This window comes from Indicator indicator, chromosome 11 (assembly GCF_027791375.1).
Source record: "Indicator indicator isolate 239-I01 chromosome 11, UM_Iind_1.1, whole genome shotgun sequence".
NCBI lineage: Eukaryota > Metazoa > Chordata > Aves > Piciformes > Indicatoridae > Indicator > Indicator indicator.
In genome coordinates this window covers 31,331,863-31,358,911 of record NC_072020.1, presented here as the reverse complement: position 1 = coordinate 31,358,911, position 27,049 = coordinate 31,331,863, and the positions used below count along the sequence as shown (strand labels likewise).

At 42.6% G+C, this 27,049-nt stretch overlaps 1 protein-coding gene across 1 annotated transcript in view; it reads right to left on the bottom strand.

The window, feature by feature from the left end:
• Nucleotides 1–27,049, bottom strand: part of KCNH8 (potassium voltage-gated channel subfamily H member 8) — a 247,748-nt gene that overhangs the window by 77,202 nt on the left and 143,497 nt on the right. Inside the window, exons 6-7 of the mRNA XM_054384755.1 lie at nucleotides 23,763–23,920; nucleotides 16,364–16,571 (exon numbers count right to left, since the gene is read on the bottom strand). Coding sequence (XP_054240730.1) covers nucleotides 16,364–16,571; nucleotides 23,763–23,920 — 366 coding nt within the window. The remainder of the gene's footprint in view (nucleotides 1–16,363; nucleotides 16,572–23,762; nucleotides 23,921–27,049) is intronic.

Here is a 27,049-nt window from a genome sequence, read left to right as displayed (position 1 = left end):
CATCCTGACCCCCCTAGCAAAGCAAAGAGAGAGAGAGAAGCAGATAAGGTTAATACCAGACCAAGCAATGCAATCAAGATCAGTGAAAGCATGTTAGAAATCCTCCCAGTGAAGAAGCAAGAAGAGACAGCAGAACACACTACCCAAAATTGTTTTTAGAAGCAAATCTTATGGAAGCTATCCTTCAAATGAAATTGTTTAGAACAATCATTATTTTTCCTTTTTACACCCAATAGTGTAAACACACAACAACCCCAAGCAGCACTACAGGCTGGGGACAGAGTGGTTGGAGAGCAGCCAGACAGAAAGGGACCTGGGGGTGCTGGGTGACAACAGCTGAACATGAGCCAGCAGTGTGCCCAGGTGGCCAAGAAGGCCAATGGCATCCTGGCCTGCATCAGGAATAGTGTGGCCAGCAGGACAAGGGAGGTTATTCTTCCCCTGTACTCAGCCCTGGTCAGGCCACACTTTGAGTCCTGTGTCCAGTTCTGGGCTCCTCAGTTCAAGAGAGATGTTGAGGTACTGGAATGTGTCCAGAGAAGGGCAATGAAGCTGGGGAGAGGTCTGGAACACAAACCCTATGAGGAGAGGCTGAGGGAGCTGGGGGTGTTTAGCCTGGAGAAGAGGAGGCTCAGGGCAGACCTCATTGCTGTCTACAACTACCTGAAGGGAGGTTGTAGCCAGGTGGGGGTTGGTCTCTTCTCCCAGGCAACCAGCAGCAGAACAAGAGGACACAGTCTCAAGCTGTGCCAGGGGAGGTACAGGCTGGGTGTTAGGAGGAAGTTCTTCACAGAGAGAGAGATTTGCTATTGGGATGTGCTGCCCAGGGAGGTGGTGGAGTCACCATGCCTGGAGATGTTCAAGAAAAGTCTGGATGAGGCACTTAGTGCCATGGTCTGGTTGATTGGATAGGGCTGGGTGATAGGTTGGACTGGAAGATCTTGCAGACCTCTTCCAACCTGGTTGATTCTATGATTCAATGATTCTATGATTTACATTTTTCTATTTTTCAGCTTGAAATCTGTAACAAATTTTAAAGGCATAGACTCAAACCTCCACTCCTAATGTCCTAAATCTACCTAGCTGCAGCTTGAGGCTGTTCCCTCTTGTTCTGTCACTAATTACCTGTGAGAAGAGACCAGCAGAAGCCTCTCCACAATGTCCTTTCAGGTAGTTGTAGAGAGCCATGAGGTCTCCCCTCAGCCTCCTCTTTTTCAAACTAACCATCCCCAGCTCCTTCAGTTGTTCTTCATCAGATTTATTCTCTCAAGTATACCTTAACATAATAATAACCCCAGAATTTTCAATGTAATGAAGGCTTGACATGAAAAAGGAATAAAATGTACAGAAGTCTTAACGAGGAAACACACCATGTGCTTAAAGCTACAGCAGTCCTGAAATAAAACATCTGTGTCTGAAGATCTGACAGGTCTTTTTGAAGCATGTGACATCAGGAAATCCTAATAATTAGCATTTTTTTTAATCTATAGCTATCTGTGGCAGTTCAGGCTGGGTGCCTCCTGTTATTGCCACAACAGTTACATCTCTGGTGTCCCCAGTGTCCAACCCAATCAGGTGGACACAGGAATCAGTGTATTTCTACCCATGAATCCTGCAACCTATCAATCCACCACAAAGTCCTTCTCTTCCTCTTTCTTCCCTCTCTACTCCCATGGGAGATGCTCCCCTCTTGGGTAACAGTGGGAGAGTATCTCAAAGCCTCTTAGTCCTGTCTAGACCTAATGCCAGGAGGAGAAGGGGGGAGCAGTCTCAGACCTGGCCAGCCTGAGACCAGCCTGGCAGTGGGGGGGAAGAAAGAGCCCTGGGGGTTTTGGATAGACCCTCAGGTGGGGAGAAGGGAAGAGTTGGGAAGCCTTTGGGTGTTGTGTAAGGGACTCTGCATGCTTTGGGATATCTTTGCCACTATGCTTGTAGTGTTTTGCAGTTTCACCAATTGCTTTTCCATTTAATCTTTCCATCACTCTTCAGTCCATTTGTGTGAGGGTCATTCTTTGTCCCTCTCAGGGCAAGAGAGGATCTGTCTGGCCTCAAACCAGGACACTATCTTAGATCCAACAATGAAGAAATATTTAGACTAAGTAGGTATAGATTAGATCCAACAATGAAGAAATATTTAGACTAAATAGGTATAACTCATTTTACACAATCTAGGCAGTGTAAAATTGCATAGACTGTAGAACACCATGACATACTCTCACAACTCCTTATGAGTTTCTATTGCTCCAAGTAGTTACCAGTTAACCTCAAGAACTGTCACCTGAAAGTACAAAAGAATCATGAATACTTCTCAAGGTATATGTAAATGAAACAAAGTCTGGAAAGAAAAGAGCCTTGAATAGTTTCATAATTTTTTCATGTGGAAATGGTTTTCCAATTCTTGTGTCAGGAAAATGCTTCTTTTTATCATACACCTGCTTTGTTACAGGGCAGGAGAGAGGATGAATAAATAGAAAATAGGAACATAAGCAAAGGACATTTTTGGATTAAAAGTGTAAGGCATGCTTATCCTATAGGAGAAAAGCAATTGTGGGATGCCTGTGTAACATTCTAACACTCCACAATCTGTACCTGCCTATATGAAATGTCCTGAAGGAAGCAGTCCAACTGAAGCAGCTGCTGAAAAGATTTCAAAATACATAGTAAAGGATTTATGGGTAGAAACTGAGTTGAGATGCTGTCATGTGAATAGCCAAGCCATGAGCTTTTAAAACCAGAAGTAGAAAATTCAGTAGAAATTCTAACAAAACATCCTATTACACCAATGTGTAATAAACACTAATGTTTTAAGAGACTTTCCAAGGAGGGTAGTGGAACCCTGGAACAAGCTGCCAAAAAAGACGGAGGCCACTTCAGCCTTGCTAGTTTTCATCACATGGATGGAATAAGCCAGGTCTGATCTGATTTAGAGTTAGTGATAGTCCTGCTTTGGCTAGCTGGCTGGATGAAATAAATCCCACAGGTTCTCTCCAACTAAACAGGAGGTTCCACTTAAACATAAGGAAAAAATTCTTCACTTTGAAAGTGGCAGGGCACTGGAACAGGCTACCCAGAGAGCTTGTGGAGTCTGTGTCTCTGGAGGCATTCAAAAGCCACCTGGATGTGTTCCTGGGTGATTATTCTAGGTGATCCTGCTAGAGCAGGATCTTCAGAGGTCCCTTCCAACCCCTAACATTCTGTGATCCTGTGAAACTGTGCACCTCAAAAATCAATTCATGGAGAATATTCATGTTGTGCATACAATAAAAGTGTTATTTTTACTGAGAGGTACAACAAGAGGATTCAAAATCACTGAAAATATTGAAAAGCATTCTAAGGTAAGGCATTCTCCTGGGTTTAAAGTTTCTATTTCAGCTGTCTTAGAATACTTCACTGTGAAATGATTTGGTGTTGCAATACATCCTTGTCTTTTTCAAAGGATAGACAATGTAACAAGTGCAGTTTGTGGGATGGGTGCTTTGAAAAGTTGAATAACTTCAAAGTAATCATCTTACTTTGGTCTTTTCGTTTATTCCTATTTATTATTCATGTATTAGAGTCCAGGGGTTAATTATTTCATCTAAGTGGTGCAAGAAATTAGTCAAAATAGTTGGTCAAGCCCTTAAGATCCTGATTCTCCTAAATGCTTCACAAGGAATCACAGAAACATTCAGTGTGGAAAAGTTCCCTCAGGATCACCAAGTCCAACCCAGAACCCTACTCTACAAGGGTCATCCCTAAATCATATCCACAAACACCACATCCAAACCACCTTTAAACACACCCCCAGGGTTGGTGACTCCACCACCTCCCTGGGCAGCACATTCCAATCCCTGACCACTTTTGCCAGGAAAAAATGTTTCCTACTGTCCAGCCTTAACCTACCCAGTCACAGCTTGAGGCCATTCCCTCTTGTTCTATCACTAATTACCTGTGAGAAGAGACCAGCAGCAGCCTCTCCACAACCTCCTTTCAGGTAGTTGAAGAGAGTAATGAGGTCTCCCCTCAGCATCCTCTTTTCCAAACTAACCATCCCCAGCTCCCTCAGGAAGGTAACCTTAAACCATTTCCTTCATATACTAATTAGAAATGATTTTTCAACCAGATTAATTCACTTCTCCCCTCCCAGATATCAAAGTTAGAGAGGTCAGTATAAGGGTTTGCATGTTCTACACAGCAGTGGATCTTGAATACAAACACCCCAGGTCACCAGAGCATGACAATTCATCTTAGTGAATCGAAGGTGTCAGCACTCATGCATGACACAACTGCATTTTAAAATTCTTCTTCTAAAAGCTCTCTTAAAAACCAGAATGGACCATAGTTACAAAGAAACAGGTTTTGTTATCACCAATGACCAAAATAATCCCCAAAACCTCCAAAACTGATATTAAAAGATATAACTAATCAGGCTGAAAGATTAAAATCAAACATCCAGGCAGAGAAATGACAGATGGAAAGGAACATCCTGGCTGGTGAATTATGTCCTATGCAATTTAGCTAGCATGAAGTTCTTTTCTCACTTGCAAGGACTGATAAATCTACCCATCAGTTATAACCTGATGGATGGGAGTGTTTGGAGAGGTGGAACTAGACCAACATTTTGTATTACCACGCAGTTTTCTTGGCCAAGAGCCTTGGAAAATTACAAGTACTCTTTCTGGTAGAAAAGAAGGTCCACTTAGATCTATCAATGCAACAAAAGAAATTGAACTGTTGTTCTTACCCTAGACTGACATAATCAAAACAGACCAGTGAGGTGGCCTGAACCTTGCCACTTGCCTGGCAGTGCCAGGGCAGCTGTCAGCTGCAGTCTTTCCCAAGACTCCAGTTGTACTTCATCACTGTTGGCTCTTATTAAGGTGAATAAGTGTTGAAATTACTAGAAGCAGTTTTGTCCAGGCTCAAACTCCAGAAGGCAGGTCTGGAACTGAGAAGTAGGTAGATGTATCTGCAAGCACAAGACCTAGCTCCAAACCCTGATTGCTCCTTAGCACTAAAATTTTATCCCATGTCTTTCATTAGCTCATCTACCTGACAGCCCCACAAAGTGGAGATCTGTGATCACAGAAAAATCTCCATTTTCACAACCTTTAAATTAAGCTCCTCATTGCCTGTCTTGCCAAGAATATGTTGAAACTTCAGAGAGTTCAAAGGCAGGCTGAAAATTGCCCATTATTTTAATCCTCTTTTCTGTTCTGTTTTCAGAAGCTTGGATTTGGACATTGTTCATGCAACATTCAAGCCCAAATTTATTAATTTTCTAACAAACAGAAGGAAATATTGTACAGAGACAGAGCTGGAGTGATCTGGGAGCATTAATATTTAAGAAAATTCATATTTAAAAACACAAAACACATAGAATCATAGAATGGTCCAGGCTGGAAAGGACCTCCAAAGCTCATCCAGTCTGACCTCCCTGCACTCAGCAGGGACATCCCCAACTAGATCAGGCTGCCCAGGGCCTCCTCCAGCCTCACCTTGAACATCTCCAGGGAAGGAGCCTCAACCACCTCCCTGGAAAACCTCTTCCAGTGTTCCACCACCCTCACAGTGAAGAACTTCTTCCTCACATCCAATCTCAATCTGCTCTGCTCTAGTTTGAAGCCATTGTCCCTCGTCCTGTCCCTGCAGGCCTTTGCAAACAGTCTCTCTGCAGCCTTCCTGGAGCCCCCTTCAGGTACTGCCAGGCTGCTATTAGGTCTCCCCAGAGCCTCCTCTTCTCCAGGCTGAACACCCCCAGCTCCCTCAGCCTGGCCTCAGAGCAGAGCTGCTCCAACCCCCCGATCATTCTCATGGCCCTCCTCTGGACCCTCTCCATCAGGTCCATGTCCTAAGTGTCTATCTCAGTTTTGATACCAAATTTTTGTTCATATCTAGCCATTCAAGTCATTAAAATTCTGTGCAAAAAACTTGATGATATATGAATGTTTTACCTTCTTCTGTAATACATTATGAGCATTAATAGGATACGAAAATACTAGAAGTCAAGGGTTAACTAGTTACTACTTAATGACACTAATTTTTCCAATATGATTTCTATTCTTAGTTACTCCATGGTTATGCTGGGTCCAAAGACTCCAGAAACTTGGAGTATTTCATTAACATACATTATCTTGCAGCCCAGAGATCCAAGCAGATCCTGGGTTGCAGCAAGAGAAGTGTGGCCAGCAGGGCAAGGGAGGTGATTCTCCCCCTCTGCTCCACTCTGGTGAGACCCCACCTGGAGTACTGCATCCAGTTCTGGAGCCTCTGTTACAAGAGGGATCTGGACATGCTGGAAGGTGTCCAGAGAGGAGGCCATGAGGATGATCAGAGGGCTGGAGCTGCTCTGCTATGAGGACAGACTGAGAGAGTTGGAGCTGTTCAGTCTGGAGAAGACAAGGCTCCAAGGTGACCTTCTTGTGGCCTTCCAGTATCTGAAGGGAGCTACAAGAAAGCTGGGGAGGGACTTTTTAGGCTATCAGGTAGTGACAGGACTGGGGGGAATGGAATAAAGCTGGAAGTGGGGAGATTCATGCTGGACATGAGGAAGAAGTTCTTCCCCATGAGAGTGGTGAGAGCCTGGAATGGGTTGTCCAGGGAGGTGGTTGAGGCCCCATCCCTGAAGTTGTTTAAGACCAGGCTGGATGAGGCTCTGGCCAGCCTGATGTAGTGTGAGGTGTCCCTGGGCATGGCAGGGGGGTTGGAACTGAATGATCCTTGTGGTCCCTTCCAACCCTGACTGATTCTATGATTCTATGATTCTATGATCTGAGGAAGACCTAGCAGATACACATGCCTAAAAATAGTCTCTCTTTTTTTAATCTTTTTTTTTTTTTTCTGAAAAGAGGACAGACTTCCTTTTAACCTGAATAAATGTGCCAATGCTACAAGTATCTATTGCCCCAGATATGCTTAAATCTGCAGTTTCAGAATTCCTGGTAAAATTGCTCAAGGTGTTAAGGAAACTAACAAAGACTGCTTAAGCTTTCTTAGCACAAGCTTGGAAAAAGCCTCCTGGCACTAAAAACTTTCCAAGATGTTGAAACTCATCAGGAAACAACACTCTTGAAGGATATTCCAGCTTGATGTCGACAAGACTGAAGCTACTGAGGAGCCACAAAGAACTTGGACAGAATTGAGGAATCCAGGCTCAAGAATCTGATGTAAAGTTTGTATCTAAGGCCTTAGACATTCACAATTAAGATGTGTAGATGTAGTCTATGTGTAGATGTAGTCTATGCCAACCAACTTCTGCAGCAGGCCAGAAATGTTACCACCTTTTAGCATTAAGACAATCAGAGCATCTGTCATATCTGCATCCAGTGGGGATCCTTCAGCCACCTTGCCCCTGCATCTACATCCTCTGGAAAACTCCATGGGGAAGGTAATTGTGAACTCTTGTTCTTCCTCTGTTACTCATGATTGCACAGCTTTAGAAGATCAATTGCAAAAGAGTGAGCTTATGGGTTGCCATTTACCCTACTGCCTGACTGGTAAAAAGAAACATAAAAGGCTTCAGATTGCTGTTTCCCTCAGCCTTGAAGAGTCCAAGCCTTTATCTCTAGCTTCATGGGTGTTGGCCATTTTCCTGTTGAAATCACATCAGTTTGGGAATGAAAAGAAAAATCAGGACTCAGGGAAAAGAGTTGCTCAGGAAGTAACCCATACATCAGGACTTGGTGATCTCTAAGAGAGACTTGCCTTGTATCTCTGTCTCCCATACTTTAGACACAAGTTCCAGTGCCTGAACCCCATGATGAAGAAACGTCAAAATCAGAAACAACGTCTCTCCCTCCTTCTGTGTCCAAAAGAAATCAATGGCCTCTTGTTTTGCTTTCTACCAGAACAACCTACTTCACATCTGTGCTCTAGATGGAGACAAGACCAAGCTGCTTGTGTGGACTCAGGAGAGTGCATGAACTGCTGCAGAAAGGGAAAATCCTGAGCAGCAAAAGTCCACCACTGTGCAAACATGGATGAACTTCCAGAAAACTCAAAACTGGCAGACTGACCAGTTTGAATTGACACTATATGAGAGATTTCTATGTCAAAGCCCTTTATATCAAATAGAAATACCCTTCAGCACCTGCAAAAAGAGCTTACAACTTCCCTGCAGCCCAGCATAAGGCCTATAAACCCCAAGTGAAAGGACCTGAAGGCATGACCCTCTTTTCAGCATTTCCTACTTGTTCCACTCAGGTGATGTGCACCTCCTTTTGCACCTAAATCTGCCACCCACTGCCCTTAGAGCCAATCCAATTCACGAACCCTTTACTGAGATCCAGGCACCCAAGTCCCTTTTAAGGGCTCTGATTGCAAGTCTGTGATAAACAGTTTGTGTGGGGAAACTTTTTGTTGCAGAGTATGTGAAAGTAAAATGGTTCAGTCATGACTGAGGTCTTGCTTTCAGAAGAAATTAATAAAATGAGATAGAGGTGGAGGTATTTTATTGAGATAAAGATTTAAATAACTGAGGAATAACTTTTACAGATCTGATTTTGAAGGTTTTCCCAGAGTAAACACATGAACTTTATTTCCTATCAAAGCACAGGTTGACTGGTTTGTTTGTTTTTTTTCGTTTGCTTATTTAATTTTGTTTTGATGACAGCTTCTGCATAATGGAAATGTTGTAAGTGGTACTGTGGGTGGACTGACAAAAAGTTGCAGCTGAATTTCTGGTGGGCAGGAAGGAATTTTTTTTCACAATAATTACAAAAATTATACTTGAAGGTTTTGACTATTAAAGGGAACCAGCAACCTGACTCTTGGACTTCTCTTAATCTTCTTACTACACTAAAGACCATAGAGTTCCAACAGCTCATATGACTCTATCAGAATGAAAGCCTTTAGCAACAGGTAACATTTTCAGTAGTATCTGTTTCCCATAGAGACAGATCAAAAAGTCAATTCTCATATATGATAAGAACTTGAAGAGGAATAGCTCAGTCTATACTAATTCAAAACACAGACAGCAAATAAAGAACCTTTGCTTAAATCTGATCCCAGCAAAACCTATAGACATGAGAGCCAATCTATTGAGAAGCCAGTGGAATTAGAGGGGTAAGATCACAGAGGAGCCTCAAGCCAGTTCCTCTGCTCCATGCCAGGTAATGGAAAACTAATTTTGCTTTTACAGATAGCTGATAATCATGCCATATCTTAAAGAAACCTTTGTTTTGAGGAGAACAAATGAGGAGAACAAGATGGAATGTAACAGAGTGGGAGGAGTGTAACTCTGTCTCACCTGAGTGGGAATGACCAGTCCAGGAGTCCTGTTTTATATCATAGAATCACAGAATCAACCGGGTTGGAAGAGACCTCCAAGATCATCCAGTCCAACCTATCACTCAGCCCTATCCAATCAACCAGACCATGGCACTAAGTGCCTCATCCAGACTTCTCTTGAACATCTCCAGGGATGGTGACTCCACCACCTCCATGGGCAGCACATTCCAATGGCAAATCTCTCTCTCTGTGAAGAACTTCCCCCTAACATCCAGCCTGGACCTCCCCTGGCACAGCTTGAGACTTGTTCTGCTGGTCCTCCTCTTGTTCTGCTGCTGGTTGCCTGGGAGAAGAGACCAACCCCCACCTGGCTACAACCTCCCTTCAGGTAGTTGTAGACAGCAATGAGGTCTCCTCTGAGCCTCCTCTTCTGCAGGCTAAACACCCCCAGCTCCCTCAGCCTCTCCTCACAGGGCTGTGCTCCAGAACCCTCCCCAGCTTTGTCACCCTTCTCTGGACACGTTCCAGCACCTCAACATCTTTCTTGAATCAAGGGGCCCAGAACTGGACACAGATATTAGAATCAAGCTGCTGCATTGGAGAAACTATTTCCTGGGATGAGAGAATTTTCTGAGCTATAGGTAGCACCTGGAAGCAGTGCCCATAGTCCATATCTTCCAAGTAACTCAAGCAATCAATTACAATAACAATAACAATACTAGTGCTAAGCAAGATGTCCAGATCTGCATTGGTATATGTCTCCATGCCATCATGTGATGATGACAGTTCTTGAATAACATTCCCTGACACTACATATTTCTCATTGTGCAACCAGACAGCTAAATTTGGGAATGTAACCATATCTTTAAATTATCTGCAATGAAAATGTTGCCTGTGTAAGGACAAAAGAAATGAAGCTTGCAGTTAGGCTCAGGGAGAAGAAAGCAAACACAATTGTCACGGGGAGAACTTTACCAGTCCCATTGCCCCCATCCAAATGCTAATTAAGCACCTCATTGGTTTAAATTAGCCAGAGAAATAGACACAAAAAAGAAAATGCTATTCCCACTGTAGTCAGTGTTGTGAGATCTGAGCTATGGTGCATATCTGATGGCACAGCAAAGTCCAAAGTGTTAGGTTAAAAGTACTGCAGTGTAAAATGTTTGCTTTAAATGTTATCAGAACTTTGGTCCTGAAATATGTGCCATAGGCTTTCTGAGGAAGCACTAAATGGGATAAAGGAGGTTGTTAAAAGCTTTTTTATTCCTCTGCCTTTACTCCCCTCCAAAACTGAATATAAATATAAAAAGCAAAGCAATCTTTTCATTCCAGGCATGGTTTTCCTTTCTTTAGAACAAACCTTTCCACACATTTCAGCCCATGTATTGCAGCATCCATATCCAGAGTAGCAGTTCTTCAGATGAACACCACCACTTGACCCCCTTCAGAGAAGAACAAAAAGCATACTCTCCAAGGACAAGATACATTCCTTCTAATAAAAATTTATAGAAATTCCACTGGGTTTTGTTGTTGCTGCTGTGGTCTTTTGTTCGTTTGTTTTTTAATTGTATTTTTTTAATGTTGTCAACTAGACATACAATAAAATTAAAAGTTTAAAAATTAAAACTTGTAAATACAAGGTGAGGTGCTGCACCTGGGCCACAACAATCCTTGCCATCAATACAAGCTGGGGGAGGAGGTGATAGAAAGCAGCTCTGAGGAAAAGGACTTGGGGGTGCTACTGGATGAGAAGCTGGACAGGAGCAGGCAGTGTGAGCTTGCAGACCAGAAGGCAAATCCCAGCCTGGGCTGCATCCAAAGCAGCATTGCCAGCAGAGCCAGAGAGGTGATTCTGCCACTTTGCTCTGCTCTGGGGAGACCTCACCTGGAGTGCTGTGTACAGCTCTGGAGCCCTCAATAGAGGAAGGACATGGAGCTGATGGAGAGGGTCCAGAGGAGGCCATGAGAATGCTCAGGGGGTTGGAGCAGCTCTGCTCTGAGGACAGGCAGAGGGAGCTGGGGGTGTTCAGCCTGGAGAAGAGGAGGCTCCAGGGAGACCTAATAGCAGCCTGGCAGTACCTGAAGGGGGCTCCAGGAATGCTGGAGAGAGACTGTTTGCAAAGGCCTGCAGGGACAGGATGAGGGACAATGGCTTCAAACTAGAGCAGAGCAGATTGAGATTGGATGTTAGGAACAGATTCTTTACTCTGAGGGTAGTGGAACACTGGAAGAGGTTTTCCAGGGAGGTGGTTGAGGCTCCTTCCCTGGAGATGTTTAAGGTGAGGCTGGAGGAGGCCCTGGGCAGCCTGATCTAGTTGGGGATGTCCCTGCTGAGTGCAGGGAGGTCAGACTGGATGAGCTTTGGAGGTCCCCTCCAGCCTGAACCATCCTTCAATGATCTTGGAGGTCTTTTCCAACCAAATCAATTCTATGATTCCAAGATTCTATGTTTTTATACTATTCTACTGCTTTTCTTGTGGTAAGAAATCTCTTACACGTTCTCCAAAACTGCACAAAAATTTCCCAGTGAGACCTTCATATAGAAGAGAATATCCTCAGTGTTTTAGAATAATGCAACTTTTATTATACCTCAAGTGAGTTTTCTCCTGCGTGCATTATTTGTTTGTTTGTGATTTATTATGATCCTCAGATCTCATTTTACTTTGCTTAATGAGTTGTACCATGAATTACACCTACTCAATATATCAGCCCTCAATATATCAGCAACAGGGATCACAGAATCACAGAATCCCGGGTGCTGGAAGGGACATCGAGAGCTCACCCAGTCCAACCCCCCTTCCAGAGCAGGATCACCTAGGGCAGATCACACAGGAACTCATCCAGGAGGGTCTCGAATATCTCCAGAGAGGGAGACTCCACAACACCCTGGGCAGCCTATTCCAGTGTTCTGTCACCCTCACAGAGAAAAAATTTCTTCCTCCTATTTCCATGGAAGTTCCTATGCCTCAACTTCCACCACTGCCCCTTGTGCTGTCATTGGGCATCACCCAGCAGAGCCTGGCTCCAGCCTCTGGGCACTCACCCTGCACATCTTTAGCAACATGAAGGAGGTCACCTCTCAGGCTCCTCCTCTCCAAGCTCCAGAGCCCTCAGCTCCCTCAGCCTCTCCTCAGAAGGAAGATGTTCCACTCCTTTGATCATTTTTGTGGCTCTGCACTGGACTCTTTCAAGGAGTTCCCTGAAGTCCTTCTTGAACTGAGGGGCCCAGAACTGGACACAATATTCCAGATGCAGTCTCACCAGGGCAGAGTAGAGGGAGAGGAGAACCTCTCTCAACCTACTAACCACAGCCCTTCTAATCCACACCAGAACATGGATGCTATGAGGTGTAGTGGACTGGTGATTGGAAGAGTTTTAAGGTGAGAAAAAAAGCCTGGCTACATATAATCAGATTTGAATCACCGGAGCAGCAAAGCTTGTACCACACAAAGGGCCAAGACTTAACTTCATTGTGCTTGCCCAGCAAGGAGTTCACATGTAGAGAGCAAAAGAATTTGCACTGATTGAAGAAACTACATAATCTTATTTTTCTGCTCATATATGTGACACATGAGCTTAAAGAGAAATTTATGTATCATTGCAAAGTAATGGCTTCATGACAGATATCTGGAGATTTCTGTGCTCTTAAACAAAGAAACAAAAAATCCCCCAAATTTCTAATGCTTTAATGTTTTAAAACTGTTTTCCTTAAAAAAAACCCAAACCAAACCAAAAACAACCAACACGCAAAACCGAAACCCAAACACATCCCCAAAACCATAAATATTTAACTCAGTGCTAGAGAGAACTTTAGAAATAACCATTCTGACAGATACTGCACTGCGGTGTAATCATTATACATTTATAGTTTCAAAATATTTGAGAGGCTATTCATGAAGCTGGTAGAATAACTTTCCAAACAAAAAGGCAAACCCACACTTTTGGGAAAAAATTAAAATAAATTCAGTCTGTAAGCTTAACAGCAAAGCCCTTTTGCCAAGAGTCCAAGAGTACACACCACCAAGAGGTGCCTTGGCTCCTCTGATAGGGAGTTACATTGTGTGCAGCTGTCTAGGGAAGGTCATCAAGTTTCAGTTTGAGACAAGTCAGTGGCAAGAGGCTGTTAAGAAGTCCTTGTCAAGGAAGCCTGCTAGAAGACAACCAAGGCATGATAACCCAGATAAAATATTTCACTGAGATGCAAATGGGACTTTCATGGCATGTCTCAGTTCTGGATAAACTCGGAGTTGTAATGAGGTGGTTGAGATGTTAGCTTATTACTGCCATTGCCCCAGAGAGGACAAACCTGAAAGGTGAAAATAAGTATTTTTCTTATCAATAAATGCCAAGAGCCAAAAGGGATATGGTGAGAATTTCCTGAAAGCAGCCTCAGCTCAGGGAAAAGGGAGAGGGACAGACTGCATGAAGAGCATAGCCAGCAGCCCTGCCTGGGGAGCAAGGATGCAGCTCATCTTCATCATTTGGACTGCAATGGATGCTTTGAGATCAGCTATGATTTTTGGCCTATATAAGCTGGCAATATGTTTTCATAGATACTTCCTGCCAGTGACATTCCTCTTTTTTGTTATTATTATCTGGATTTGTTTTTCTGTTAGGAGTATTTGACCAATTTGTGCACAGTGGGCTTTCTTTGTGTATTATCCCCTACAGCTGCACTATTTTCTTTGAGAGGTTTGCTCTCTATGAGGAGTTCAGCAGCAGGTCAAAGACCTGGTTTACAAAGGAAAGGAGAAATAAACAACCAACTAGAAGAATAAAAAGACTCCACAAAGCTTTCAGTAACCTATAGACAAACTGGAGAGATTTGTTTACTGGACTTTCTTCTTCTCCTCTTCCTGACCTGGCATCCTCACCTCATCTGAGGTCAGATACCTTCCACAACCCTGTCATTTTTCCTTCAGACTTCCTGGTATTACATGATATTTAGACAGATAATAATGGAGTTAGGAGAGAAGAAAGAAATCAAAGGAAGTAAGAATAGGGAACACTGCAGTTTGAATGCACATCATTGAACTTTTGGTCACAATTATTTACATCATTCTCTTCACTAAATATTTTTTTTGTCTATTTGGAAACTCTGTCTTGCAATTAGATACTCTTTTTTTTTTTATGAAAGGGATACATGTGCATTCTTTTACTCTCACAGATAACTTAGATATTCTAAATTATTAATGTGCTTTTAAATTATGTCTTTACCATCTAACAGCCTAAAGAAAGCCAGCAGAGCTGCCCCCTTCCAGTTAATTTTATCCCTGGCCTTGTTTCCTGTCCTGATTCAGTGAGCATGTAGCAAATTTAGGGTAAAAGCAAATACAAGTAGAATGAAAACTATAGAAGACAAGGAACCAGAAAGAAGAGGGAGGCTAGGGAGGAAAAGGGATGCTTGATATTGATATGTCACTTGAGAAAGACAGCAGAAGAAATACACCACTACAGCAAATCTAGAATGACCCACAAGGAAAGGTTATCAGCTCTTGTGCTAACAGGCAGTACACATTCAACACTGCACAAATTCCTGGTGATGCCATATTCCTCTACAAGGTCTATTGTTTCCCCATTGTACCATCACAACTATTAGGAATAGTAATAAACTTCACAGAAAACAAGGGAAACCTTAAAGTCTAAAGAGTCTACCTAAAACGCTCAATGAAATCAGAACCAAGGCAGGGATGGAAACAAAACATTGGCTCAAACCTGAAATCCCAAAATCATTTTTCACAGAGGCTCACAGGATGTTAGGGGTTGGAAGGGACCTTCAAAGATTATCAAGTCCAATCCCCTGCCAGAGCAGGACCATAGAATCTAGCACAGGTCACATAGGAACACATCCAGATGGGGCTGGAAAGCCTCCAGAGAAGGAGACTCCACAACCTCTCTGGGGAGCCTGTTCCAGTGCTCTGTGAGCCTCACAGTGAAGAAGTTCCTCCTCCTGTGCTGGAGTTTCTATCCATTACCCCTTGTTCTATCCCAGGGTGCAAGTGAGTAGAGCCTGTCCCCTCCTTCTTGGACCCCCAACCCTCAGATATTTAGAAACATTTATTAGCTCCCCACTCAGTCTTCTCCAGACTAAAAAGCCCCAGTGACAAACACCTTGTCTGCTGTGTCCAAAAGGCAACACCTGCAAGCCAGCTGGACAGTACTTCCAAAGGGACTTTTTAACTTGAAGGCATTTCAGAGCCTATCTGTTTCAATATATAATAAGCAACAATCAACACACCCCAGGGAATGCCTCTATGGAAGAATTTGCTAATTTGCAAAAACAGGATGAACTTTCTCATCTACTCTTCTACATAATCTATCTAGACCTTTGCTATTGAGATCCTCCAGATCCTCAGTTCCCCAAAGACTGAATCATTCTTAAAAATCTTGGTTTCTACTTTTCCCAATTTTTTTTCCATTTTAATTCTCTCTTATCAGAGAGGAATTCAGAACACCAATCTCTTACTTTCCTCTACAAGCAGCACTAAAGAATCATATGAGATGAAACAAAACAGGAAATATTGAGTGCCTTATACATGTGTGTGGTGGGTTGGAATTCCCCCCAGCATAAGATTGCCAGACCAGCTCAGTTGAAAGCAAATTTCTAAGCACAATTACAATCTAGAGATGTGGAATGTAATGAATATGTACAAAATATACAATATTTACATGTATTTACAATTTATAGGCAACACAAGAACCCCCCTGGACAAAACCAGGGGGCTACCAACAGCTTCCCCCTCCCTGCTCCCTTCCCCCCTGTACAAGGTAAAAGAGAGAAGAGCAGAGAGTAGGCTGTGAGTACTTAACCACAGCAAAGAACACAGCCAAGGTCAGCAAAGCCAGCAGGAGCCAGAAGCTAGTATCTGCTAGAGCCAAGGAGTCAAAAAGAGAGTTAGTGTACAATAACTTTATGTTAGATACCTGTCCAGTGGGATTATTTAGACCTTATCATTATTTTCCCTTTTGCATCCAATGGTGGTTTATTTACATTCTACCACTTTTGCTCAGGATGTGTGGAAAATTTTCTAGGCACAGCCTAAAACTACCACAATCCACCCCTTGTAAACTACCACAATGTGTTTTTATACATTGAGAGACATTGTCACACATGCACAGAGGTATACATATAATTATGGTGGAAAGAAGAACTTACCTATGTCCCAGGTAAGGGGGTTATTCTGTTCCATCTCCCTTTTCCCTATAACATACCAAATGCAGGCCATCCAGTGAGCAAGCAAGGCAAACATGGACATGAGAAGCGTGAGAACAATTGTGCTGTGCTGTGAGTAGCGATCCAGCTTCTGCAGGAGGCGCAAGAGCCGTAGCAACCGTACTGTCTTGAGAAGGTGGACAAGGGAAACCTAAGACAAAATGGAAAAAAACCCAACTGGTCAGCAGTTGACTTCTATCCCAGACCTCTCCTGTTTCAATGAAATCAAACACTATCTTCTAGAACTCAATGGATTTTGCCTGCTGTTCAATCAGTTACACAGCCGCACATGAGGCACTGGAATGCGTCCAGAGAAGCGCGACAAAGCTAGGGAGGGGTCTGGAGCACAGCAGTGTGAGGAGAGGTTGAAGGAGCTGGGGGTGTTTAGCCTGGAGAAGAGGAGGCTCAGGGGAGACCTCATTGCTGGCAGAGGTTGGTCTTTTCTCCCAAGCAACCAGCAGCAGAACAAGAGGACACAGTCTCAAGCTGTGCCAGGGGAGGTACAGGCTGGATGTTAGGAGGAAGTTCTTCACAGAGAGAGAGATTTGCCATTGGGATGTGCTGCCCAGGGAAGTGGTGGAGTTGCCATGCCTGGAGATGTTCAAGAGAAGCCTGGATGAGGCACTTGGTGCCATGGTCTAGTTGATTGGATAGGGCTGAGTGATAAGTTGGACTGGATGATCTTGGAGGTCTCTTCCAACCCGGGTGATTCTGTGATTCTATGATATAAAACAGGACTCCTGGACTGGTCATTCCCACTCAGGTGAGACAGAGTTACACTCCTCCCACTCTGTTACATTCCATCTTGTTCTCCTCATTTGTTCTCCTCAAAACAAAGGTTTCCTTAAGACATGGAATGATTATCAGCTACCTGTAAAAGCAAAATTAGTTTTCCATTACCTGGCATGGAATAGAGGAACTGGCTTGAGGCTCCTCTGTGATCTTACCCCTCTAATTCCACTGGCTTCTCAATAGATTGGCTCTCATGTCTATAGGTTTTGCTGGGATCAGATTTAAGCAAAGGTTCTTTATTTGCTGTCTGTGTTTTGAATTAGTATAGACTGAGCTATTCCTCTTCAAGTTCTTATCATATATGAGAATTGACTTTTTGATCTGTCTCTATGGGAAACAGATACTACTGAAAATGTTACCTGTTGGCCTGGATGATCTTGGAGGTCTCTTCTAACCTGGTTGATTCTATGATTCTATGATTATGCTTAGAGGAAATCTTACAGCAGCAGAGAACAGCAAAGGAGATAGCAAAAGTCCAACGTGCTTACTTTTCCTGTGTACATTCACATACACCATTTCTAATTTGAAACAAAGAAATTGAAGTACCAGGAGCTTTTTTTTTTTTTTTAATTCAGTCTTTTTTTTTTTTTTCAGATTAACATAAAAATTTGTCTTTGTGCAAAAATGGAATCTTTCCCACTCTAAAAGAGAGGCATAATTGTCAAACTGACTAATATTAATTTGATTCTACCATGAAACTACAGATGTAACACCTTCAAGCACACAATCATTTTGAGTTTGTGCTAACAGGCAAAGAGAAGCCTAACGCCACTATTTGTGAGATGACATCAGCTTGATAATTAAGCCTGGAAGAGGCAATAAGGTATAGCAGACACTTTGCAGACACTGGAAGGCCACAATGAGGTCTCCTTGGAACTTTCTCTTCTCCAGACTGAACAGCCCCAACTTTCTCAATCTGTAGCATAGGAGGGGTGCTCCAGCCCTTCAATCATCCTCATGCCACTAAATCAATTACTTCATTTTCTGTGGTAATCCATTTCCCAGGGTCTCCTTTTCTTCACTATCATCAGCTTATCTGAACCAAACATAGTTCTTTTGTATTCAAGATGGGATTGGACATGGCACTTGGTGACATGGTTTAGTAGTCATGAGGTCTTGGGTGACAGGTTGGACTTTGATGATCCTTGAGGTCTTTTCCAACCTTATTGATTCTGTGTGTGTGATTCTGTGTGTATTCCTAACATAGAGATTTCCCTATTCATGGCTAATGCTTCAGGCTGTTGTAGCAATACATAAACAGATGCATAATGATTTTAAATGTGCTATGGCCTTCACATTGGAATCTTCATCTTTAGGTGGGCCCCTATGTTCTATCACATCACAAACAAATAATGATAATTTAGGTGAAATTATGTTTTATTAGTTTCTTACCAATAAGAAATATCAAAATGGCTGTTAGAATTATAAGTGTATAATAATGGGTGTACTCCTGCCAGGTATCACTTGTGACTAAATTACCAAGTTGCAGAACACTGATGAGTATAAAAAAGCAGTGGATCAGATATCATAATATTATTTTTTAACTTGGAGTCATGTTTCATTTTAAGGCCTGAGTGCTCTCTCGTTGCAAAATAATTTCTGCATAAATTTGAATGCAGATGCAATTAATCATATGTAATTACACTGAATTTTCTCATTAGTCATGCCAAACATTCTTCTTGTATTGTGTCCAGTCTGTCATTGGAAGACCTGAACTGCCATCATGCAGCTTTCTTTTCTGTGTTGCAAATTGAGAAAGACAAAACGAGGAGTCAGCACTCATACTTCTGCCTGCATAGATTTTCCTTTGCCCACAGAGATAAAATCATCAACGTTTTTCATTTGGCTAATCGTTTCAGACTAGCTGGGTTGACCTTTCTCTGTCAAAAGGACAGCCACAGAATTTTATCTAACATAAACACAAACTCAGTCGTAGGACTGAAAAGTACTGAGAAATAAAATGGCTACAAGCTAGTGATAAAATTCTCTACTTGCAAGAATCATCCTCAGCAAAAAGGAATTAATAAGGAAACATGATGCATTTTAAAATATGTCTAGTGTCTCCTTGGTTAATTGGTTTTCCTCCCCACAACCAAAAAAAAAAAAATACTTTTACTCTATAACTACCAATAGTTACTCTGAAAGAGAAAATTCAATCATTGTAACTAGTGCTTAATATCCTGCTTTTTCCTTTGGCAGCATTTCAACATTTCCACAGATTAAGGGATGCTCTTTGTCAGAAGAATACAAGGATGGAAGGAGCTGAGGCGTTGAGATCAGGCCTAAAAGCGCCTGAGGTCTCAGACCTCCACAAAGTCACTCATTTAGTGGTAGAGGAGAATCCCTACAAGGTGTAAAGCAGTAGAAGCAACTCACACAGTTTTACCTTTTTTCTCTCAAAATATCACCAAGGACAGCAAGAGACTCCACAGCTTTTTCACACACCCAAACTCCACAAATCTCCAGCTGGAGGATGACAAAGTATTTAAGTCTTGGAGCACTCAGGGAGCTGTGCTTGTCAGTCAATGTTAATTTGGATTTCAGCATGATTATATATCATTTATCACTTGGGGCTTAGTGTTAGGACTTACTCTATCATTATCTCATTAAGGATTCACTACTAACAGAGGAAAATTTCAGTGTCCCTGGATACTCTTCGTCATCATCCCTGGATATTCTTTGGCACCAGGACAGGTTAGGGCTGCTCTGCTGGAAAGCAGCTCTACAGAGAAAGACCTTGGAGTGCTGGTGGACAGCAAGTTCAGCCTGGGACAAAAATGTGCCCTTGTGGCCAAGAGAGCAAATGGCATCCTGGGGTGCATCAAGAAAGGTGTCCAGCAGGGCTGGGGAAGTTCTTCTACCTCTCTACTCTGCCCTGCTGAGACTACACCTGCAATCCTGTGCCCAGTTTGGGGCTCCCCAGTTCAAGAGAGACAGAGACCTGCTGGAGAGAGTCCAAGGGAGAGCCAGGAGGATGCTTAGGGGACTTGAGCATCTCCCCTGTGAAGAGAGACTGAGAGCCCTGGGGCTGTTTAGTGTGGAGAAGAGAAGGCTGAGAGGGGATCTGATCAATGTCTATCAATAGCTGAGGGGTGGGTGTCAAGTGGAGGGGGCCAGGCTCTTTTGGGTGGTGCACAGTAATAAGCTAAGGAACAACAGGGACAAGCTGGAACACAGAAGATTTCACCTCAACATGAGGAGAAACTTCTTTCCAGTGAGGGTGACAGAGCCCTGGAGCAGGCTGCCCAGGGGGGTTGTGGAGTCTCCTTCTCTGGAGACTTTCAAACCCCACCTGGACGCATTCCTGTGCAGACTACCCTAAGTGATGCTGCTCTGGCAGGGGGGTTGGACCTGATGATCTCTCAAGGTCCTTTCCTACCTCTCATATACTGTGATACTGTGATCACATTAATGATCTTATTAAGGAAAAATGTTTAAAAGTACAACAGACAGGAGATGTGCATTAGTCATATTATAGTAACAGTTTTAGCATTGTGACATTTGAACTGTAGAAAATAAGTTACTGGATAGTACTTTCTTTTGCAGAGTTCAGTACAAAAAAACATAGAAGTCTTCTCAATGGGAAACCAAACCAAACTAAAATAAAACAAAACAAAACAAACAAAAAACTAAAGCCAAACACCCAAAAAAGTCCTAAACAAACACAACAACAACAACAGAACCACCACCACCACCAAAAAAACAAACCACAAAACAAAACAAAACCCACAAAACACACACACACAGAGAAATAAAAAACAAAGAGAGAAATAAAAAGATGAACTTTATTTGTTAGTTGTTTTTTTTTTTTCCTTGAAGGAAAAGATCAGACCTGGCTCATGCAATGACAATTTCTTAATAGAAATTAAACCAGCACAGCTAAACTCGCTATTTGGTTTTAATCTAAGGGATAAAAAGAGGCAGTAGTGTATTTGATAGAATCATAGAATCAGTCAGGGTTGGAAGGGACCACAAGGATCATCCAGAAAAAACAAAACAAACCAAAACATAGAGTTGAGTCCTCCAGGAGGATCAGGAAGGTCCAGGGATGAGCTGCAAAATGGTAATGTTGTTATTCAATCCCATAATTTTGCTATCTCTTTATAAGTTGGCAGCAAGGCCAACTCGCTGTCTTTTCTCCCTCCTGTCTGCTCTGTGGTGGGAGTCCTTATCTTCTGGTAAACCATGGGGGAGGAGGTTTGTTAGTGGCTTTCAGAGGCTTAACCAATTTTCCCTGTGCAATCTTGGTCTGGTTAGGCCTAATGGAAGGGAGGTTTGCTTGTACCTCACATTTAATGAAAACGGGATGGAGTGCATCTGTCCTCAAAAGATCAACATTCTGAGAATTAAAGAGTGGACAGCTTAAAAACCTAACTCTATTAGGTGAAAAATCCACAAGATTAAGAAACTTCTGCCACCCCCCCCTTTTTTTTTTTCCCAAAATTAAACTTTCTGAATTGGAGGGTAAGGGAGAGTTTGGGGATTTTTGGTACTTGCTTGTTCGTCGTAGTTTTGCTTGGGATTTTCTTATTCTACTGGATAAGGCAGGGTTATCAGAAGAAAAACCTTGCCTTATGTAAGTAAATCAACACATGGGTAACCCATGAGGATTGTGACAGCACCACCTCAAAGCAACTTAAGCATTTTATCATTTTATTCACACAGAATCACCCAGAATGTTAGGGACTGGAAGGGACCTTAAAACCTCATCCAGTCCGGTTTCCCTGCCAGAGCAGGATCATGTAGAGCAGATCACACAGGAACACATCCAGGTGGGTTTTGAACATCTCCAGAGGAGGAGACTCCATAGACCCCCTGGGCAGCCTGTTCCAGTCTTCTGTCACCTTCACAGGAGAAAATACTATTCTTCATTTTTCCATGGAACTTCCTTGCCTCAACTTCCACCATTGGCCCCTGTGCTGTCATTGGGCATCACCCAGCAGAGCCTGGCTCCAGCCTCTTGGCACTCACCCTTTACATATTTATAAACATTAATGAGGTCACCCCTAAATCTATGATCACCTAAAAGAGGTGATCATTAAAATTAATGATCCTGGTGTAATTTCTGCACTAGAAAGCCCAGAGGTAAAGAATAAGAAGGCGAAGAATAAGAAAGTAAAGAATAGTAAGATTCCTGGTTGAGAAAAGAGTGTTGACCATACTGACCATAACAATGATTTACTTTATCACAGTGACAATTTAGAAGTCTTGAAAGAATAAGAACTGAATTTATGCAGTATAAGAGAGCAAAAGCCATAGGGAATTGTGTTTAAGTGCAAATAAAAACGAAGCTAACATAGATAGAAGAGTACTTAGTAAGTACTTACTAATTAAGGCTAATTAACAAAAAATACCAAACAAACAAAAAAGTACATGTATCTTTTTTTTTTTTTTTTTTTTTTTTGTTAATGAATCATAGTATCATAGAATCATAGAATCAGTCAGGGTTGGAAGGGACCACAAGGATCGTCTATTTCCAACCCCCCACTTTGACAATCTTGTAATACTTTTAATCAACATGTACAAATATATTTGATTATTTCCTTCAACATCCAACACATTCCACAGCTGAAGAAGACAAAGTATTTCTCTGAATCATAGAATCATAGAATAGAATCAGTCAGGGTTGGAAGGGACCACAAGGATCATCCAGTTCCAACCCCCCTGCCATGGCCAGGGACACCTCACACTACATCAGGCTGGCCAGAGCCTCATCCAGCCTGGCCTTAAACACCTCCAGGGATGGGGCCTCAACCACCTCCCTGGACAACCCATTCCAGGCTCTCACCACTCTCATGGGGAAGAACTTCTTCCTCACATCCAGCCTGAATCTTCCCACTTCCAACTTTGTTCCATTCCCCCCAGTCCTATCACTACCTGACACCCTAAAAAGTCCCTCCCCAGCTTTCTTGTAGCCCCCTTCAGATACTGGAAGGCCACAAGAAGGTCACCTCAGAACCTTCTCTTCTCCAGACTGAACAGCCCCAACTCTTTCAGTCTGTCCTCATAGCAGAGCAGCTCCAGCCCTCTGATCATCCTGGTGACCCTTCTCTGGACACCTTCCAGCATGTCCAGATCCCTCTTGTAACAGAGGCTCCAGAACTGGATGCAGTACTCCAGGGGGGGTCTCACTAGAGCTGAGTAGAGGGGGAGAATCACCTCCCTTGACCTGCTGGCCACACTTCTGATGCAGCCCAGGCTCTGCTTGGCTTTCTGGGCTGCAAGTGCACACTGCTGGCTCATGTTGAGCTTCTCATCCACCACCACCCCCAAGTCCCTCTCCTCAGGGCTGCTCTCCAGCCAGTCCCTGCCCAGCCTGGATTTGTGCTTGGGATTGCCTCGACCCAGCTTCAGGACCTTGCACTTGGTCTTGTTGAACCTCATGAGGTTGGCTTGTGCCCACCTCTCCACCCTGTCAAGGAGAGGTTAATTTAGTTAATTTCAGTTAATTTAGTTGCATTCTCCAGGGAAGAAACCAAACCCTACAACCAACTCAAAAGAACAACAACGGAGACAAAAGAAGAATTGAAAAAAGATGTGTTGTACTTACCACAGTGACATTGAAAGCATAGAGAAGGTCAAAAGGAAGTGCAGCAATTAAATCAATGATGAACCAAGTAGTCACGTAGTGGATACAAATGGATCTTGCTTCAAATATAACTTGGCCAGACTTGCTGACATATGTTGTTCGGAAATTTAAAATAATATCTGCTTGACAAAGAATTCAGAGAATCAGAGACAGTAAAGAATTAAGAGAATCAGAGACAATAAAGATTTAAGAGAATCAGAGACAATAAAGATTTAAGAGAATCAGAGATAGTAAAGAATTAAGAGAATCAGAGACAGTAATGAATTAAGAGAATCAGAGACAGTAAATATTTAAGAGAATCAGAGACAGTAAAGAATTAAGAGAATCAGAGACAGTAATGAATCAAGAGAATCAGAGACAGTAAAGAATTAAGAGAATCAGAGACAGTAATGAATTAAGAGAATCAGAGACAGTAAAGAATTAAGAGAATCAGAGACAGTAATGAATCAAGAGAATCAGAGACAGTAAAGAATTAAGAGAATCAGAGACAGTAAAGAATTAAGAGAATCAGAGACAGTAAAGAATAAGGAGAATGAGAGACAGTAATGAATTGAGAGAATCAGAGACAGTGATTTCTTGATTCCTTGAATCCACCATTACACTGATTGTTTCTTAGGCAGGGTGAAAACTCATTGAAGACTCTAATAAAAGCCCAAATAAAAAGTAGTGGTAAGACTACATGGAATTAACATATACATACATGGAATAACACATACATGGAATTAACCCAGCTGATGCAGGAAGTTGTTCATTGTAAGGAGTAAAAAAAAAAAAAAAATAATGTTTTCATAGGACCACAGGATGTTAAGAGTTGGAAGGGACCTCTGCAGATCATTGAATCCAACTCTCCTGCCAGAGCAGCACCATAGAACCTAGCACAGGTCATGCAGGAATGCATCCAGATGGGTCTGGAAAGTCTCCAGAGAAGGAGACTCCACAACCTCTCTGGGCAGCCTGTTCCAGTGCTCTGGGACCCTCCCAGTGAAGAAGTTCCTCCTCATGTTGAGGTGCAACCTCCTGTGCTGGAGTTTCCATCCATTGTCCCTTGTCCTATCCCAGGGTGCAGCTGAGCAGAGCCTGTCCCCTCCCTCTTGACCCCCAGCCCTCAGATATTTAGAAACATTTATTAAATCCCCTCTCAGTCTTCTCTTCTCCAGGCTAAGCAGCTCCAGGGCTCTCAGACTCTCCTCATAGGGCACGTGCTCCAGTCCCTCATTTTAAGCATTTACAAATCATAGGACTGATTTCAAAGGGAGCTTGAATAAAAAAAAACAACCAAACAAACAAACAAAATCAAACCACCCATATTACTCTTTAAACAGTCCCAAATATTAGCCTTTTCTTAATGAAAAATGGGGGTGTGGTTTCTGTGCATAAATCTCATTTACATTTCTTTTGAGACTGAGTATTATTAATTACTTAATTTAAAAGGTGTAATTGAAACTTGTGTTTAAGGATAAACACTCTAGCACAGGGAACAAATGTCACCCTCAAGGATAACCATTCATTTATCAGCAGAAAAACGCTGAACTTGGCTGAAAAAGAAAAGAAAACAAAACAGAACACTTCGGGGCAATAGTGGAGAGCACAAAAGTGATCTGAAATGCTTGGTGGCTTGTGCATTTTGTATGTTCGTATCTAACATTGCAGGATAAGTGCCTTTCAGTGTGAAATATACTTTTGACATCTCTTGCCAAAATACATTAACACTCCTAGAATAGCTTAGGCCCTGACAAGAGAGTCTCAATTATTTTCATGTTCTACAAGACAAAGACTATAATCTGTCCTCGAGCTATGCATCCAGTTTCTACTAACATTAGTGAGAACTACTTGTGCAACTTTTACAAAGTCAGAAAAGAGTGCAGCCAACCATCAATGCTGGTGTTTTACTGCGAGATCATTAGCCTGCTGCCTTGCAAATTGTAATGTCTTGTGGTTTTGATGGCTGTCTCATAAAAGAGAAAGAAGTGATCCCAAGTGCTAGGAAGACATTAAGGATGTGATTGAGTTTTTTCTCATTAAGAAGCAACAACTGCAGGGTGATGGTTTTGGTAGTCTGAAAACCACTGGACTTTAATATCCCGGTTATGAGAGACAACTTTCTAGATGCTAGTCCAATAGGTAACAGACTGCTCAGCTGTGTTAGTTGTAATCCAGGTAGCCTACTAAGTGTTACAAGAAGGGAACTGCATTCCCTGGGCCCTCAGCCTCTCTGGCAGCAGTGGGAGCACTGATTTCTTTCTGTCTGCTACATGATGCACAAGAAGCTACACCTTCAGCCACCCCTTCTACACACTGGTCTTGCTGGGAGGTGCATGCAGCAGCTGCTGGGGCTGGCTCCACACCTTTTTCAACATGGAGGGTACAGATGTTTGGCAACTGTTTGCTGCCCAAACAGGTGTTTCTTATAGCCTCTGGGGAAGGGGAGGTAGAAGTGACAAATATAAGCACCTACAAATGAAATTCAGCCTCTGGCCCACCAGCAGGGTCGAGGTATGGAAAGATAATATCTGCCTTGTAAATAAACAGAGAATAACCTACACGAGGGCTGGAGAGGGACTGTTTACAAAGGCCTGCAGTGATAGGATGAGGGACAATGGTTTTGAATTAAAGAGCAGATTTAGATTGGATGTTAGGAACAAGTTCTTAGGTCACTGGAACACTGGAACAGATTGCCCAGGGAGGTAGCTGAGGCCCCATTTTGGGTATTTAAAATTGCTGGAGGTATTCAAGGTCAGGCTTCATAAGACCCTAGTGAAGGATGTCTCTGTTCACTGCAGGGGGTTGGACTGGTTGATCTTTGGTGGTCCCTTCCAACCCAAACCTTTCTATGATTCTATTTCATAAGTTTCAGTATATTCAAGGGATTTGCTTTCTTTTTGAGTGCAGATATTTCCTTTCCTCACAGCTAGTTTCTTCTGTGCTAGGAAAACCTGCTCCAGTGCAGCACATTCCTGAAAACAAGCAAGCTATGAAGTCAATTTCTGTCTCTTCATAATTAAATCAATGAGCACCAGCAGTACTAATATTGTGACTTGGTTTCATTGCAAATCAAGTCAGAAGCAAGAAGAGGGTAGTGGAAGGATTACTATTACCAACACATTGATGCACAGTCAAGATAAGCACTGTAAGTAAAGTATTTGACCAGGTTCACCTTAATTGAATAAATCAACTTGATATGAAAGCTCAATGGAAAATGCTGCCTCCTTAACAGGGCATGGAGAGTCACTAGATGGTATAAAGGAAAT